Source organism: Vidua chalybeata, chromosome 11, assembly GCF_026979565.1.
Source record: "Vidua chalybeata isolate OUT-0048 chromosome 11, bVidCha1 merged haplotype, whole genome shotgun sequence".
Classification (NCBI taxonomy): Eukaryota; Metazoa; Chordata; class Aves; order Passeriformes; family Viduidae; genus Vidua; species Vidua chalybeata.
In genome coordinates, this window is record NC_071540.1 from 5,405,775 (window position 1) to 5,424,908 (window position 19,134).

General features: G+C 42.8%; 3 protein-coding genes across 3 annotated transcripts in view; 1 reads left to right on the forward strand and 2 right to left on the reverse strand.

The window, feature by feature from the left end:
- Window positions 1-1,582: 1,582 nt before the first annotated feature.
- NUDT19 (nudix hydrolase 19) lies at window positions 1,583-7,111 on the reverse strand. Its single transcript, XM_053952481.1, has 3 exons — window positions 6,407-7,111; window positions 3,851-4,058; window positions 1,583-2,804 (listed from the first exon to the last, which is right to left on the reverse strand). Exons 1-3 carry the CDS (start codon window positions 7,094-7,096, stop codon window positions 2,578-2,580), a joined length of 1,125 nt encoding a protein of 374 aa, XP_053808456.1. The 5' UTR covers window positions 7,097-7,111; the 3' UTR covers window positions 1,583-2,577.
- ANKRD27 (ankyrin repeat domain 27) overlaps window positions 6,867-19,134 on the forward strand; it is a 55,482-nt gene continuing 43,214 nt past the window's right edge. The window contains exon 1 of the mRNA XM_053952475.1: window positions 6,867-7,269. The gene's annotated coding sequence lies outside the window, so the exon portion shown is untranslated. The remainder of the gene's footprint in view (window positions 7,270-19,134) is intronic.
- RGS9BP (regulator of G protein signaling 9 binding protein) lies at window positions 14,772-18,736 on the reverse strand. The gene has a single exon (XM_053952482.1). It carries the CDS (start codon window positions 18,720-18,722, stop codon window positions 18,009-18,011), a length of 714 nt encoding a protein of 237 aa, XP_053808457.1. The 5' UTR covers window positions 18,723-18,736; the 3' UTR covers window positions 14,772-18,008.

Genomic DNA, 19,134 nt, shown 5'->3' on the forward strand with positions numbered 1-19,134 from the left:
CTACTAGGACTTGAGGGAAATTATTACAATAAACCTTTGGGATTTGGAATTTATTTCAGGCTTAAAGTCTCTGTAGCAGAGGCAATGGTGAAATGGTGGTAGTTCTTTGGACACACTGGTAGTTCTTAACTAATCCAGGGACAACAACCACAGGAAAAAAGAAAAACACAAAACAGCTGTAGCACCAAGAAGTAAATGGACAAGTGGAAAGAGTTCATAGGGATCCGCCCCTGTGGAAGTGGTGAAATAACTTCGCGTAAGTCCTTGGTGTAGTTCTTAGCTCTGCAGGAAGATACAACCTCAGCCAGACAGAGGGAGAACCCTCACCTAACACAAGTGTCAAAACTCTGCGTTTTTCCACACACCTGCCATCACCCCCGCACTCCTCCCCTGCCCACATTCCCATATCCACAGTCCTACTGTGCCCGGCTGCTAAATAATTTATCAAAAATATTTTCTCATAATACTTACTTTCTACATAAAAACAAACTGGTAGAATAACCATAAGAGGCAGAACAATAAAAGAAATCTTTTGTGTATTTGAATTTGTCATCTCAAGGGATATGGTCCAGATGAATAACGTGAAGGTTCTAGGAGAGCACCCTGTCACTTGTTGAAGGAATTACTAGGTGAGAACTCCTGGAAACTGCCCTCAGAGATAAAGGAGCAGGAGAGAAGAGAGCTGGCAGCTTTTGCAGCATCTTTTCCTTGAAGCACAAAAACTCTTGATTCTCATGTGTAATGAATCAGACAAGGCAGGCAGGAGACCAATGAAGCTGAGTAAGACCCTTCTGGTCTGACTGAAGTGCAAGAAAGAAATGCACAGGCACTGGAAGGAGGAATATGTATCCATATATTCTTTCTGGAATAGGAAGGGGAAAATACAGGGATGGTGCTTGGGGGTATAGGAATGGGGTCAGGAGAGCTAAAGCACAGCTGGAACTGAATGTGGCAAGGATCTGGGAGAAAAAAAAAAAAAAAAAGAGCTCCCAGAGGTATATTGATTAGAAAAGGAGAACTTAAACAAATGTACACCCCACCCCCAATACTTCAGTGATAACGCACATAGAGAGGGCTGACAGGGTTTCTTTGACATTTGACTCTTTTTTTGGCTCAGTTTTTGCTGCAGTCATGCTTCCCACATTTCCCATGTCCCTGAACTTCAAGGTGAGGAATAAAGTACTTTTTGTTGGAGAAAACCAAGGTCAAGATCTGAGAAGCCTGAACATAGACAAGTCCTTGGGACTTGATGAGATTCATCCCAGGAATGAATCTTGCTAAGGGAACTAGCAAGGGTGGGTCCTAGGGCACTCTCCATTGCGTTTGAAAAGTCAGGGCAGGCAGGTGAAGTCTCGAGTGATCGGAGAAAAGGGAATGTCACACCCAGCCAGAATATTCAGAAGGTGTTCTACTGCACAAGACAGTGTTCTGCTTAGGTGCTCATTGTTCAGCACAGGTTTACAAACCTCAACAAGGTCTGCAAAACCAGCACCAGCCTGGCCGTGTTCTGAGGGAGAAGAGAAAGACACACCTTTTTTCAGCATTTTTTTAATCCAAATGAATACTACAAACCAATTTAAGCTAATTGTAGCAACGGGTTTTAATTGAAACAGAACAAAAGCTGGAAAAAAGCTTTCTGAACAACTTTACTGACTAACCTGAAGTCATCATTCATTCCCCTTCTAGATAAAAAATTTACAAAACTGCTCCACTGACTCCACTTATTGCACAAAAGACAAATCCAACCAAACAAAAATCCAACCCAAAACCTAAGCAGCAATCTTTCCTCTGAAGTTCTTACATCTCAGTTATATTAGTAAAGTAGTTAAGAAGCAAAAAGTGGGATGTTAGAATATAAAAGTGGGTATATCAAGGAGGAATATTATTCCCTTAAGTTGTTGATATCTTTTTGGAGCTAACAAATTAAGCTTTTTATTTTTTAAATTGCTTACAACTTGAAGATAAAAAATATATTGATAATAAGAATGCACTCAATTCCATAGAACACTTCCTTTAAATTAGGTCTATCTTTGAAAATTGTAGTTTTGAATGATTACCGTTAGTAGAAAGAATTTAAGTATATCAAATATAAAAATTAACTTTATAAAATTCTTTTTAAAAGTGCATTATAGTTAATTTATGTATATATCTATATTTATATCTATACATACATTGCTTGTCCCCAAAATGAAAAAGAGAATAGAGTGGAAAATGTCAACAAATATGGAATGGGGAGATTTTATCCATTTCTAGACACACATTGCAGTTATCTAGCAGGTAACTTTGGGAAGCATAGTAAAGGAATCTTCAACTTTTCTCTGCTTGTTCTGAACATAACATATATTTAAATTTTCAGTGAGAAGAGGACCTTTGTGACCCAACAGCGGCACAACTGCTCTTTTTAAAGACTCAAGAGATTAAATACACATGGATGTGACACCACACACACATACAGACATAATGCTTTGGCAGGACAGAGAAATATTTTCCTCACTATTTGGCAACAGTTAAAAAGCACCAAAACCACAGTGAGCGTATATGCAATTAAAAGTATTCTAGATTTAAACCAAAGACATATTATAATCTACTGTTGTAATCTGAATTATCACACTTTATCATCAGTGGATTTATATGCTTATATTTTGCTTGAATATTAACATAGACAGCGAGATTATTGGTGTCTTTTATTACTATCCTGTGAAATATCCCACCCTCTTTCATGAGATCTTCAACCTTCTTATCTGTTGACATAATGGTTTTCTTTTCTCCAGTATAATCTGGATCTTCCGGATATAACTCATCTCCTGGGGGTAGGAAAAAAGATATAGTTAGAGACTGCCAAGCTTATTTTTCAGCCTTTTCATTGAGTGACACTGGCAATTTCTTAACATTTATCAGGACATGTAAATCAGTGGAAATGTATTTTGCAATGCAAAAGTAAATTTACTCTAAACATCTTCAGATTTAAAGATAGAGCCATACATTTCTGAAGTATGTCAGTGACACTGCAGTGCACATTGAATGTTCCAGAGCTCCTGATAATATGCTATTAATATGCTGTAATGCCAGCCTGGGCAGACAGGAGTGTATATAATAGGTGGAGCACAGGACAAGCACTTCTTCATGTCTATAAAGACAGGACTAAGAACAGAAATGTATTTTGTTCGATTTTGTTGAAGGAAGTATATGTTTTGCAATATCAAGGCATTATACTCTTGTGCAAGACTGATAATAAACCACAAATATAGAAATCCTAGAGGTCAATTGTGACCAAAAGAAAAAAAGGAAAGTATAATGAACAACAAACTAAGAAAAGATGAAAATAATAAATAGTATATGCAGCTTTTCGTAACACTGCATGCACATGATTATGAAATGAGAGAGACTTAAGTAGGAGAAAAGGCAGGAGAAAGATGGCTGAGTGTATGGTTTTAGTCCAGTGCCTTATCACTGCAGCTGGGAGTTGTGATACTGCAGCTGTGCTTGATTCCCTTCTCCTCACAAAGTAATACCTGAAGTAAAGGAGAATTCCCACTGAAAAGGACTAAACAGGAGTTTTTAAACGTTCTTCAGGTTACACAAAGCTGAAAGGCTGGAATTTCTTCACAAATACATATATGATGACAATGGTGAGACAATGAGGTTGTGAGTAACTAAGAAGTAACTGTGCTGTCTGATGCCCTGGCTTGTCTCTGACTGCAGCCACTGTCACAAGGTGGAAACAGCGTGCAGTAATTTGACTTAGAAGAGTATTTTCCTTACAGTTAAGGATGGTTTATGTCATGTGGCTTCAGCACGCAGCATTCAGGAGATGCTGTGCATTTAGGAGAAGTCTGCAGCATGTCCTTACCCGGCAGCAGCTGGATGAATCCATCTGCAGCACTCAGCATCACGGGCATCCAGCGCTCACAGCCCTCCAGAGCGCGTGCAGAGCTGAACTGCTGCAGCTCCCTGAGGGAAGAGAAGTTGCACAGCCTGCAGAATTCATAAAACTGAGGTGGAGGAAACCAGATCTCTTGAGACTTAAAGCGTTCGATGGCTTCGGGAGGTGACGACCACTGGAAGATGAAAACAAGTCTTGAAATAGTAGTTTCAGCAGCAGATAGAAAGTCTGAATAAACTAAAAAGTCATTTAGCAAGGAAGTATATATAGCAAGAGCTTGCAACAGACAGTATCTTCTGAACACAATAAAAACAATGTATAAATTACACCAAAGTAACAACAAAGACATTCTTAAAACTGAAAAACAAACAATTGATAAAAATTACTCATTTTCCCAATAAAATAATTTTTTATTTTACATACAGATATGCCACATTAAAAACTGACATTTGTTTTAGGGGCATTACTGAAACCAACTGAAAACATTAAACTCACTATTACCAGAGGTTGCCACTGATGCTTTGAGCTTTAGAAGTACCTCTAAACATCTGCTTCTTAGAGGCATTGTTTTCAGAGCATGAACACCCAGCTATTCATCATAATTCTGCATGTTTAAACTATTGGTAATCTTGATTTCATCTCACATGGCAAATTTAATAATATGTGCATAATCATTTGCAGTAGATTTATACTATTATCGACAAAATTACAACATGAACTCTTGAAAGTCAGGTTTCAGGTACTTTTAAATTTCTGTAGCAAAATTTGTTGAACAAATAAATATAGCAACATCAGCAATACCAACATTGTTAGGTAAGCTTTTACAGAACTGTCTGGTTTCTCAGCTACTTCTAACTAGTAATCAAACTTCAGAATCCTAGAAAAACTCAAGGACCCTAATGTACCTGACCTTGAGCTCTCTTAGAGCTTCTTCATGAAGTTTGTTACTTTTACACTCTCAATTAAAAAAAAAAAAAAGTAAAAAAAGTTAAAGCTTAAAAATTTTTACTAGACTATTTCAACAAGTTTGCATATTACTTACAATCTTTCAAGTAACTCTAAAAGAAAAACTACTAGCATCTCATGCAGCCCTGGAATATACCTGGATATACCACATGGATCTCTCCCAGCATACTGAGGAAGTGTGACAACCCTGCGCTATTCTGCAGGAATGAATGTAAAAAAATAGTATTTGTCAACTGCCTTTGAAAGAGACAGTAATTCTCGGTGAAAAGTGTAATGAACAGCTTCCACGTGTTCCCCAGAGACGCGGGCAGGGCCTTCCTAGTTCCCATGGCAACACTAAAAGAAAACTACTAACTCTAGCTAAGTACCGATATTGAAATGCTAATTAGCTAATGGCTCTGTTTGTTTTCTCTAAACTACCTGGGGACAACCGGCCTCCCACCCCTCCACTCCACGCTGCCACTCTGAGACTAACATGCAAATAGAAACCCCTTAGGATCATGGGAGTATTTTTAGGAGGAAAAAAGAATATAAATCAAAAACTGAACACAGTAGAGGAGTCTAGGCAAATGCCCTAGCTGAGGAAGAGGGAAACACATCCCCTGATTGACTTTTACCCGTCGCCATCACTTAAGAATAGACTAGGTTAGGCTTTGATAAGCAGGGCGACAGAGAGAGCGAGAGCGAGCCCTGGTGCTGCCACCACGGAAGGAGCGGGGACAGCTGTTGTTCTGGACTCCAGTGACAGACTCTGCAAGCTACGACCGCGGGGGCGAGCTCTGCGTCGAGCCCCCTGCCCAACTTATCTTTTTAATAAAGAGCTGAACATTAATAAAGGCATTAGCCCTGTTCATTTCAATAAGGATCTGATGTGACACGGATCACGACATCACAAAAAACCCTCTCCCGACAGCTGCTGCAGCTGCACCTCTGGTGATGGTGGCAGCTCCAGGTGTCCAGGGGAGAGGGGCACCGTGCAGGTAAAAGCTCCCTTCCCTTTCCTCACGTCTCAAGGAGCTTTATCAGGAGGGCTTGGATTGATCTGGAGAAAAGACAATTGTGTGGAGACCTCACAGCACCTTCCAGAATCTGAGGGGACTGCAGGGAAGCTGGAAAGGGACACTTTGTCAGGAACTGTAGTGACAAGACAAGGAGTACAATGGGTACAAATCGAAAGAGGGGACTTTTAGATTAGATATTAGAAGGCAGTTTTTTTACGGTTAGAGTGGTGGGACCCTGGCACAGGTTGCCCAAAGCAGTTGTGGATGCCCCTGGATCCCTGGAAGTGTGCAAGGCCAGGTCGGAGGGGCCTTGCATGCTTGGAGCAGCCTGTTCTGGTGGAAGGTGTGCTGCCCATAGCAGGGGTGGGACACGATGATCTTTAAGGTCCATTGCAACTCCTACCATTCTATGATTCTACGCCTGTTCGAAGTGTAAGGGCACAGTCTCGGCGGAGCCAGGGGCGCCGGGAGAAGGGCTCGGGCAGGAGCGGCCGCTCCCATCGAAACACCAGCCCGGCCGGGCTGTGCTGCATCCCGGCACCCCGGCCCCTCTTACCAGGACAGCTGTCACCTCCTGGTTGTCCTGCGAGACGTGTGGCGGCCGCTCCTGCAGGCAGCACAGGTAGAAAGCCGTGTCATAGCGACGGCCGCCGCGGCCGGCCCTGCCCACGGGCGTCAGCCAGTTGCTCCACTCGTGCAGCGCCCAGATGTTGGGCGCGCAGCCCAGGTGCCGGCACAGCCGCAGGAAGCAGGACGCGTCCTCCCGCACCCGGCGCCGCCACTCCCCGAGCTCGGCGGCGGGCGGCAGGCGTTCGGCGGGCAGCGGCGGGGCCGGCCCGCGCCCCGGCACCAGCAGCAGGATCCCCGCCTCCTCGAAGGTCTCCCTCAGAGCGCAGATGCGGAAGGCGACTTCACCCGGCAGCTGCGAGCCCAGGCTCTCCCGGTCGGCGGCGAAGAGCGGGGCGCGGCTGCCGCCGGGCGGCGGCGGCTTCACGGCGCCCAGCCCGCAGTGCGGCGAGGCGGGCAGCAGCCCCAGCCACTCGGCGGAGAAATCCGCCGGTTCCGCCAGCCCGCCCGGGAACACGTGGGCGCCGGGCATGAAGCCGCTGCGGGAGCTCCGGCGCAGCAGCAGCAGCTCGTAGTCGAAGGGGCCGAGCGGCGAGCGCGGCGGCCGGCCCGGGCCCGGCGTGCCCGCCGCCAGCAGCAGCGTGGCCGCCTCCCGCCAGTGCCGCAGCCGCGGGTTCATCTTGGCGAGGCGGAGGGCACCGGGGCGGCCGCGCTCCCGCGGGCTGGGCGGGCGGCACCGCCGCCTGCGCCCCCGGAGGAGCCACTGCAGCCGCGGGGCGGGCCAGCGCCGGGGGAGGCCCGCAGGAGGCGGGACAGCGCCGGGATGCCTCAGCCCCCCTCAGCCCTAAGCCGGTAAGTAGCGGGTGTCCTCAGGGGGCGAAAGCTTAGGGAAATGCAGAGGGTTTATGTTTAAGGCAGCGATGTCCGGGAGAAACGAGGCGATGGCTTTAAGTGGCTTGGGAAGCTGTGGCTTGGGCTGGCTGGCGTTTCCTGGGGGCTCACAGCACGGAGTGTACTTATAGCACCACAAGGTGTAAATGTCCAGGAGCTTCCTCGGAGCCGAAAACCTCGCTGAGCACAGGGGAAGGGTCTGTAGTTCCAGCCCCGGCAGTCAGCACGGGGTCAGGAGCCAAGGACTCGGATTTGTGTTCGTAATGCTGCTGCTGACCCGCCAGCTGGCCTCACAGAAATCTCCTTATCTCAATTCCACAGCAAGCCATGCTGACAGCAAAAGTCATTTTAGGCCTGTAGTTAAACGTGACGTTTGCCAAGTTGTTTGAATTTGTTCTAGTACATTCCAAACGGGAGGAGTATGTAGAGTTTTAGTTAATCGTTACAGAGCTCTTCTGTTTTGAGGTTTTTAAGTACCTTGTTACCTGAAAAAAAAGAGTTATTCAGCAAGGTACCAAAACCTTGAAAGGTTCTTTGAACCTTTAGGAAACATTTTATTTTGTTAATTGATTTTGATTCCTCAATTTTGCTTAATCTGTAAGAAATTTAAGTAGAAAGAAGTGGATGACACAGGTTGAGAAGTTGGCGACAACGCTATTTACATGTAACGTGGGAAAATCCTTCTCCCATCCATGATCCTTCTCTTGCCAGATTGCATTTGGCAAATACCCACGTGCCTGTACATGCTTCTGACAACCTCTCAATTTGATTTTATATTTGAGCTTGTACTTGATGCCTATGACATGTGTGTCACTGGAACTGAAATGAAGTTTAGAAGCAGCTGAAGCAGTGGGATGCTGGATCATGTCAATTGACAAATCAAAAAATGACCTTGAGGTGTGCCCAGACACAGCTGGGCCATAAGCTCACCCTGGTGCCTGTCTGCAGTGGGCAGAGCAGGTCAGCCAAGCCAGCTGATGCTGCTAAAATGCATGGCCAGACAATAGACGTGCCTGCCTCCCTCTCCTTCCACTGCTTATCACCAACTATACAAGCAAAACCAATGATACCTTGTAACGTGAGCAGCCCTTTTCCTCACTAATTTAATCCTTTTTGCTCATCAGTAATTACCACGTTAGGGAGTTGAAGCACAAGGCTCATTAATTTGTTGTTTTCTACTAAGGTACTTTGAATCTAAAATCATGACATTCATCTTGATATTTGTTAGCCTTTTGCACTCTTTGTGTAGTTAACTATTTCACTGCATCTTGTTAGGAATGTGCTTTGCCTAAAAGCTGCTTTACTGGTGAAATATTAATAAACTACTGAGGTTTTTTTTTAAGATTTAACATCCAATGAGCTTGATGGCTGATCAAAACGATTTAGGGTCCATTATGTCATTTCAGCATAAAGGCATTTTAAGTAGAAAGTGCTTATGTACCAGTAATGAATGGTGTCACTTTCAAATCAGATATAATACCCACACATATACAAAACTGTCTTAGGATGACAAAAATGCAATGTCTGATAGCCCTGGAACATAATTTCAGAACATATCTAGGAAAATCTGGCACCAGAGAATAGCAATGATTACAGTGTTATCTTAAGTTTCTAACTGGAATATTGGTTTGGGGTTTTTTTATCTTGGACAGTCTAAAGGCTCACAAGTGCTAGTATGTAAAGCAGGGATAACCTGGCAAACAAAGCATAGGATCATAAAATGGTCTGGGTTGGAGGAGACCTTAAAGATCACCTGGTTCCCCTCTGCCATGGGCAGGGATACCTTCCAGTATCCCAACTTGCTCCAGGCCACATCCAGCCTGGCCTTGGACACTTCCAGGGATCCAGGGGCAGCCACAGCTTCTCTGGGCAACCTGTTCCAGTGCCTCATTGCCCTCACAGGGAAAGATTTCTTCCCAATATTCCCTCTAAACTTACTCTCTGTCAGTATGAAGCCATTTCCACTTGTCACCCCAGGCCCTTGTAAATTGTTCCTCTTCATCTTTCTTGCAGGCTCCCTTCAGGCACTGGAAGGGCACAATTAGGTCACCCCAAAGCTGTCTCTTCTGCAGGCTGAACAATCCCAATTCTCTCAGCCTTTCCTCATAGCAGAGGTGCTTTGTTCCCCTGATCACAACTCCCCTGGTTTCACTGGCACCCACTGGTATTAAACTCCCTAGGCATTCCTGCGGGGCAGTGGAAATGGGATGTGTGGCTGGCTGTGGCCTCAGACACCCAGAGAATGCCAGGGTTGGGGTTACAGTTCTGTTCAGGACTGAGCTCAGCATCCTGAGCCGTTCTTTGGGCCCAAAGACAGCCAAGTGCAAGCTAAGGGAAACTTTCTTCCCTACTCTAATTGCTGCATTTTCCAGTTCTGCAGTATATGCCACCTGTTAAGAAGGTGCCATTCCTTACCTGAGGGTCAGCAGATTCACCCTATTGCTGGCAGGTTTTTTTGACTTTTTTCAGAATTGTCTTAGGAAGAGAAGTTCAGTGTCCATTCACTGCAAAGCTGAAGTCATCTCATGTGAAATTCCAGGAGTGTGTGAGTCTTTACCTGACCCAGTTATCCGGACTGGAGGTTGCAGGAGGTTCTGAGAATGAGCACTCAAGAAACTCTGTGAGAAAAGATAAAGGATGCAAAGGTTTTGCTCCCTTCCAGTTTCCTGCTAAGAAAGGCAAAATATCAGCTCGTAGAGTGTGTATCTGCCCCCTCAAAGCTATAGCTGACCTGCTGGAGGTAGCTCACATGAATATAGAAAAAGCATTAAAGGCAAATTAGATGTAAGGTTATCTATAGAGCATGTTTCTTCATCTCCAACTTAGATGATTTTTTTTCAATATATTCTGCTAGAATGCAGAGCTTATCTCACTTGTACTTAAATATTCTATAGCTTTATGAGTGATTTCAGAAAAAAAAGAGAAAATCTATCACTAATCCTAAACCAAGCACACCAGTTCGTTGCATTACTGCGTGGAAGGATTCCAGCACAAGGACATGATGCTTCAAGGCCAGTTGTGGGCTGGGAATACAGGGCACTTCAGTGCATAGCAAGAATTAGCTAGATAATACATGTGTGACACTCAGTCAAATGTAACAGAAGGCTGAAGAGTCAAGAGGTCCCCTCCGAATTAAATTATTAAAAAAAGAAAAAAAGGTGGTTTTGCTAAAAACTAAAGAATTCAGCTGTCTTTCATGCTTCTCGTATGCCAGAACATAAAATTGTTTATTTAATGGACTCCAAATACTTTTGTATTTCAGGTTGTTTTCAAAACCAGATTGTGTTGTATTGAAAAATAAACCCTTCTGAGTGATACAAAAGTTACATCAAATAAAATACCATAAGATTATTGCACTGGTAATAATTCTTTGAGGCATCATATTTCAGCAATGCAGAGATTACTTCAAACTTCAACATTTTTCTCTACAGTTGAGTTACTGCTTACAAGAAAATGCCTGTTTGTTTTAAAAAAAAAGTTTAGTCACTAGATACATAGAAATGATTCTCAAATTCATTTTCTGTTTTTTTTTAATGTGGTTAGACTACTTAGCAATCAAATGACTTCATTCGTTCTGTTACATCATTGCATAAATTATTTTGCCCAGACAGGTCAGTGCAGATCTCACCACTGCAATCATTAATTTCAGATGAAAAACAAGGTCCACCAATATTTCATCATTTAGTTTACATGGTATCCTGTGAGTTGGAGATGATTATACTAAGTCAGTTCTTGGTTTAATTTGGATGCATCTTTGTCCCCATGCAGATGCAGTGTCTACAATAAGGATTTGTGACAACTGCAAGTATCAAAAAATGCAGAGATTTCATTAGGTTTGCCTACTGCTTCTTAAACTGGCTTATTGTACAGTATTGTAGAATCACAGAGTTATTTAGGTTGGGAAAAAACCCCAAGATCATTGAGTCCAACCACGAACCCAGCACTGCCAAGTCCACCACTAAACCATGTCCCCAAGTGCCCCATCTACACATCTTTTAATTGCCTCCAGCTATTTCAAGTGGTATTTCAAATATCTCCAGGTCACTTCAAAAGGACATGCTAAAGCTTTTAGATTGTTTAGCTCCTATAATATCAACAAATAGGCAGACTTAATAATTAATATGAAAAGTAAATAGATTATTCACTGTATATGTTTTCAAGTATCGTTTCCAAATTGTGAATAAATGTCACATCTAGGAAATGCAGGTTTATGATAACACCACCATTATATTGATTGACTAAAAAGAAAAATAAAAAACACAAAGCAGTTAACTTCATACAAAATGATATTCCAACAAATTAGGCAGATGAGAAAACTAGGTTACAGATAGTATTAACAACTGGACCTGTTCTACTTCCAACAGACACAAAATGGATTACAATCTTATGGAAATTATGATTCTAATTCTGCAGCTTTTAGTTATGTGAATAGTTTTCACACATGTATTTTCTTGCCAGACTGAGCACTGGGGGCTTGTTTGAGGAATCATTTGGAGCACACCTTCCAGGACCCAGAATTCAAATGTGTATCTCTTAAGTTACAATTAGCATGTTACATTAAGTTGCTAAGGGAGTATCATGTTTGCTGTCTCTGGCAGTCCTCAGTCATTTTATATGGTATAAATAGTTAAGTATTTTCTTTTGTCTTTTTTTCTTATTTCCCCTTTCTTGTGTTTTTTTTTTTTTTCCCAAAGTTTATGCTATTTTTGTATAGATTTTTCTGGATCACACAGAAGAATTGCATTTAATTTTTTTTCCCAAGAGAATTGTAGATGACTGTAAGATATGAGATTTATTATTCTTTCAAAAGCCCCATGATTTTTAAAGTAATTTTTTTTGCTGTGTGGTTTTTTAGTGCTGTGGCACATCAGTGAGTTCAGCTGTGTGTGTTATTTGAACATTTGTGTGTGAGAGACAGACTTGACTGATCAGAGACTCCAGTGATAATTTCACGCACAGTGGAAATGATCAAAATAACAGACCACATTTATACCACAGCTGTGACATCCATTTCTGTGCAGCTGAATTATACCTAGCTTTCAGAGGATTTGTGAGTTTGTATGATTTAAGTGTATGATAAATAATGTCATGCAGTACAGTGTAAATAAAACATACAATTCAAGGAAAGAGAACAAAACAAAAACCCACCTGACCCTGTGGAGGGCTGAGAAGTCAGTTTCTGTCGCTCTGGTAAATCACAGTAGATATTCTCACAAATGACTGGAACTGAGCAATAAACATCATTTATTATATATATATAATGCATATATATTATATGCATTTGGTAAGTGGCCTCTGTGGGTAGCAGTTTCAGAGAGGATGTGATGGATTTGTGTTTGCAGTCACACTGCTTCCAGCATGGAACACTCGTGCTTGGCTGGCTGACAGGATCCACCAGAGCCCTGGTGCTGGTTAAATGCCCTGTGACTTTTCACCTTTGCACAGGTTCCGCAGTGGCAGCTGCTAAAGCTACATCCAACTGCACCCAGTACCACAGCAGCGAGCTGTGAGGGTGGGTGATGGGATCCAGCCATGTGGGACTGCCTTCTTCCAGGGGAAAGTCATTTGTAGTGTGCAACCGAGGGAGATAAGGATTGTCTTCTGTGAAATGGATAACAACATGTAGCAAATCAAACTATTTTTACTCTCACTCTGTAAGAGGTAATAAGAGAATGGAGTCAGTTCCACTCAGGGATATTTTATATCCTCTGTCCCATTGGGCATAAGATATTATTTTTTTTATAGAGAAGCTGTTGTTTAACATTGGGATGTTGTTGTATATAATAAAAAGCAAACTTTGGTATTTACTACATACATCCATCTCCTTGCCTTTTTTTGTTGTTCCCTAAACACGTGGATAATTTTATATGAAAGACATTATTTTCTAATCCCACTTTTATTGTACACTTATTGTAGCAAATGCTGCTCACGTGTGAACTATTTTGTCCAGATCTCTTCCTGCATTAAAAGACTTACATAATCGTATTGAGAGAAAGCACTTAGAGATCTGTAATCCACTGGTCTTACTGAATGACTTTTTACATAATGAAAATCTGTGAAGGGTAAATATGTTGACTAGGAGTTCCATTAGCACTTAAATAGAATGTATTTGTGGAAAGCAAACGTAAACAACACAAACTTTCCAGAGAAGGAAAAGCAAGCCTGTAACCAATCCTCTCTACGAACAATAAGCACATGTTTAATTTTTAATCTGAAAGCTAATTACATCGCTCATTTGGTCCAGTTTTAAATAATTGCATTACTGTAAAAACTATTTTCATACCTGCATGAAGAATTTTGAAACTAATTTTATTTTATATTTATAGTGCTCAATTTTGATGTTACACTGTTTGCAACATCAGGAGAATCACATTAATTAAGATCCTGGGTTCCTAAACTATAAAAGTGTAATGGGTTTTTATGGTGATAGACTGGAAATCCTGGAATGAAATTACAAATTGTTGTGTTTAGCAGACTCAGTTCTGGTGGTTTGATAAAACTGTTGACCATAGTTGGTACCAATAGCACAGGACCAAGTTTCACACTCCTTAGGTAGTGTAAATCTTTTGCTAAAGTAAATGCCAGCTTTGCTGGCTTGAGAGAGACAGAGTTTAGATCCTAACACAAGGAGAATCCAATTGTTAGTCCAGTCTAGTCTGGTTTTCAGGTTGTCCAAGCCAATGGTTCTGTACTTAACACTGGAAAACCAGCGCTGAAGGCAGAATCATCTGTTAGCCTGAATGTTATTGTAGCTGTTTCCTAAGGCAGGGATTTCCTGGCTTTTCAGACTGCTCCTTCCCTGGCAGTGTATGCTACATCACTATTCAATTTTGGGAGCTTGAGAAGGCTGTGTTTAACGATGTTAACAAAACTAATGAGAGCTTAGCATATTACTTTTATTACTGTGGTTGAAACAGGAACTTTAGCTTAGAAGAGCCTACTACAGATATGCTATATTAATATTCCAGCTTTTCAAAGAGTCATAGAATGGTTTGAGTTGGAAGAGACCTTAAAGATCACCTGGTGTCAACCCCTGCCATGGGCAGGGACACCTTCCACCAGACCAGACTGTGTCAAGCCCTGTCCAGTCTGGCCTTGAACATTTCCGGGGATGGGGCAGCCACAGCTTCTCTGGGCAACCTGTGCCAGGGCCTCACCATCCTGACAGGGAACAATTTCTTCCAGTATCTCATCTGAAGCAGCTCTGTCAGTGAAGCCATTTCCCTTGTGGCTCCATCCCTTGTAAACAGGCGCTCTCCATCTTTCTTGGAGGCTCCCTTCAGGCACTGGAAGGGCACAACTAGGTCACCCCAAAGTTTGTCTTCTCCAGGCTGAATGATCCCAATTCTCCCAGCCTTTCCTTGCAGCAGAGGTGCTTGATCCCTCTGATCAACTTTGTGGCCTCCTCTGGACTTGCTCTGACAGATTTTGTTTGGTTTGAATTACTGCTGCAAGCAAACCAGTAAGTTATAAGGAAGTACTTTATTTTAAGTTAAATAAATAGTGACAGTAACAGGTTTGCATTATTCAAAGTGTAGAAAATACCACCCATGCACAGGCAAAACCAGTGTAATTCAAGTCAGGAGTAAGATGTTAGTATACAGCAAATTTAATACGTGTATTCTGTGACTAAAGACAAACGAGCTGAAGTAGATCAACACTGATATTAATTAAGCAGTGACCATCTTCTTTTGTACTATAATTACATTCTCACCAATCAACATGAGAGTATGTGCTTTTTCATCATGCTGTTTCAGTATAGAGTATTTTGAAATATGAACTCCCATTTTTCACTTAAAAAGTAGCACTTCCAGTCTCCTTCCAGTTGCATTCCAGTAGGGGGAAAAAATGAAGACTAAATTTAAAGGAAGCCTCCATACTTTTGGGCAATGGTGGTTTCATTTAGTTTTGGTTTTGTGCAGTGTCATGCCAAACTCTGTCACGTGGAATAAACACATGTAGGAGATTAATGGCAGCACTTTATCCATGTAGACAGTGCCAATCCTCTGTTATAATTCTACTTAATCTATTAATTTTAGATAGCCTAAATATTAGATGATACAGATTTTTAGAAACATACTAATGTTGAATTAATTTGCAGCCAGCTTTGTCTTAAGATTTGAAAATTCTTTTTCCAAGGCCAATCCTTTAAATAGTAATTGTATGCATATTCATAATAAAGCAAGACTTACATACTTAGAGGCTATTTATATGAATTCTTTGAGTCCTATATTAAAAAATCCAAATAAAAACCCAAAACTGTATTGGACTGAAAACTTAAAATTTACCAACCCACTGAGGCTTGCTTCCAAAGATGACCTGACCTATTCTTAAAAATAAGCATGGATAAACTGTTTATCTGTGGTTAGGTATGTGGAAGATACCAAGATAAAAGATAATGAATGTGGTCATTGTTACCATTTACTTATCCACCAGAAAACAGACTTGCATTCATGACTTGGGGGTTTGAGAACATGTGGTTAAATGGTCTGATTTCACAAGGTATATGGAGTTTTCAGGAAGCACAGAATAGAGCCCAATGGCTTCTCTACCCTCCTGTGAACTGAGAGTGCAAAAAGTGAAAACATCCACAGGTCCTTAATGACAACAGGTGGCAATCCAAATAGGTACATTCTTCTGCAGCTTTTACTGTATTTTCCTTAAATATGTTTACTTATTGTGATTGTGAAGGAGATCATCGAATTTAAATGAACACTCAGCAATTACACCTTGTCTAGGCAGGCTGGAACTGTAGCACCGAGAAATACAGAGCGGGCTTTGTTAGACAGCTGTCAGGGACCTCTACAGACATAGATTAACTACATATAAAACATATTCTGTGGAATGAGTGAAATACAACAGAAAGGAATGTGGAGTTGTCTTGGAACACACTGAATTCCTGAGAGAATGGAGTTAGACTGGACCAATGTCCAGAGCTCACATTATCCTTCAACATAAGGATAATCTATAGCTTTGAATTCAGGCCTCTGCTTACTATTTTTTTCCTCACCTACAAGTGACCAGATTCAAATACACTCCCCCCCCCACCCCCCAATAAATCCAGTTAAGTTTTAAAGACTAAATTGTTTGCTGCAGTTTTTTCAAGTATGTTTAGTTCTTAACTCAAAAATACTAAAAAGTATTAGGTGTTTATGGATGTTGTCAATTTTATTTAACAAGCATGAAGACTGTTCACAAAACATGCCTGATTATTACTTTTGACAATGTTCCTGTAATAATCAATGAAGAAAAATGACTTCTTAAACCCCCAGTATTTTGGGGTCTTTATATTTGGCTGTGGAGTGCCCCATACATCTATGGCACTGTAGCACATGTACCAAGCATTCCTGAACCGCCAGTGTGTGTTCACAGCACTAGAAGGTATTTCCAGAAGTAAATAATAAATACCATAACACATAAATACTTTTTACAAAATATTGTAAAGCTTCTCTGCTAAGTAAGTGTCTGTTCACACAATTTTATATTTAAATATTGACAACTCCACAGGGAAGCACTTGAAAGTTCTATGCTGTTGCATTTCCCTTCCAGAATTGTAGTGTTATCAAATGGGACCAATGCTACAGGCTTCCTGTTTCCCAGATGATTAATCAGACATGACTGAGATATGAAACTGAGACACATTTTTAGCTTTGTCTGGATTTCTGCAATTTGGGAGCTTGCAGAAATGTGGCTGTACACATACAAGCATCAGTCCCTCCCTGTCAACGGAGAGGGGATCCCATTGGGAAAGTCTGCTTTAACTTAACATCATTTCTCTTTGCTAAAATCTATTTTCCATGTTACTGCATCTGCTGTGGGTAGATTGACTGCTGCTGTTTTCATAGTTAATCACGGAGTACAAATTGCTGCTTCAGAGAGAAAAATGAAAATCAGTAGCAAGAATCAGTCTTTCTGCAGGGAAAGATAATAACATCGTGGTAAATGTGAATGAAAACCATGAGGCTTGCTAGTATTTTTCTGAATATGCAACTTTCCCTTTTTTCTCTCTGGATTTGGAAAGCGATTAGTCATTGACATATGCTGTGCCAATTCATGCAACTGGGTTCTGTACAATCCAGTCTAAATTAACAAACAGTACTTTGTATCAAACATTGTTCCATTTTCTCCCCCCTGCCCAACCATTAACTTATTTAAAAGAGAGGTTGGTTACATTATTTTATTGGGGTTTTCATCCTTACCCCTTTCCTCCACTCAAGAAATATGTTTTGTATTTGATGGAAAAAAAAGTATTCTATTCAGTTGGTCAGACAAAACACCCATGTTAGCCATCAAATTTATGTTACCCTCCAATACTGTAAACAGTGACCAGCAGCAAACACCAGAGCCTAGTGAAGAACAAAAACCACAGGCTTCTGAGAATAGTGACCTATTAATAGCAGGCAAATCCCTGTTACAGCCAGTAGTGATAATACCCTGATATTTCACTTAACTGTTACAAGTCCAGTAAACGAAGACATTCTATTCTGCAGGCTGATTTGCATCCCTTTTCTTCAAAAACCATGAAGAAACAGATAGTGCATTTTAGAATATCCAGAGGCAAAAGTTCTGCTTTGTTCTTTCAAGTGCTCGTTTAAAATTCTCAGCTCATCCAAGTGACACACTTTGGAAGTAAAGGTGAGGCATGAAACACTCCAGAGACAGGCTGGAGAGGGGTCGCTCGTGTCAGAGCTTGCACCACCCTAAGACAGTTTTACCACACACACTGCCAGGACAATAGCGATAATGAGCACAGCAGTGAAAATAATCCCAGCTAGAACCTTGCTGATATCGCAGAAGGATTTATTTTCCTCCACAGAGATCATGCCAATAGAGGAAGCACCCACACTGATGGTGGATTTCAGTTCAGCCCCTGGGTCTTGCTTAGCCTCTACTGTCCACTGGGGGACATTGACCTTCATCTCCATCTCGTACATCATCTCTCCTACCTGGTTGATCTCGTTCTCGAGGTCTTTCAAATCCACCACGTCTATGTTGTGCTCAGCCTCGTATTTCATGTTCTGGACGCTCATGGCGCGGGCGGCCACGCCGGAGGTTCCCCCGCTCATGCCTGTCTGGATCAGGTGTTTTTTGGGGACGTTCAGCGGGAACTCGTGGCCCAGCTCCAGGGCTCTCCTCATATCGATCTCCAGGATCTCTAGGCACGTGGAGAAAATCACCCATAGCCTCTCGAACTCGGCTTTATCTTCCTTACTCACGGTTTTGTCCTTCAGGACCGTGGTGAGCTTGTTCCTGTTGGCCACCGCCAGCTCCTGAGCTTTCTGCCGGGTTTTCTTTAGCTCCTCCCGCAGGTTCTGGGAGTCCGAGGTGCCGCCGATGGTCAGCACCATGTGCCGGTAGCAGGCGGTCACCTTGTTGAGCGCGTCCAGCAGCGCCTTGCACTCCTCCTTCACCATGGTGGCGGCGGGGGCCGTGCCCGGTGCCGCCCCGACTTACCCGGAGCCGGGCCCCGGGCGCTGCCACAGCCGGGCGCTACCAGCACACATGGCAAGCGCTGCCTCCGGGTCGCGCCTGCATCCAGCACCACGGTCAGGCGGCGCCGGCGGCTCCGGGAGCCCGGGCGGGCGGAGGGGAGCCCGGGCGGGCAGGCAGCATCGCTCCCCGCGCCACCGCCGCCTGCAGCGCCACCGGGGCGGCTCGGTCCGCGCCGCGCTCAGCGGGGCGCTGCTGTTTGAAAAGTGCCAAACGCCGAGGATGGAGGAGAAAAAAATAAGAAATCAAAAATGCCAAGGCTAAAGCTCTGGGGAGCGGCAGCCGGGCAGCCGGCGGTCCCCGGCGCCGCCACTTAACTCGCCCCAGCTGGGCGCC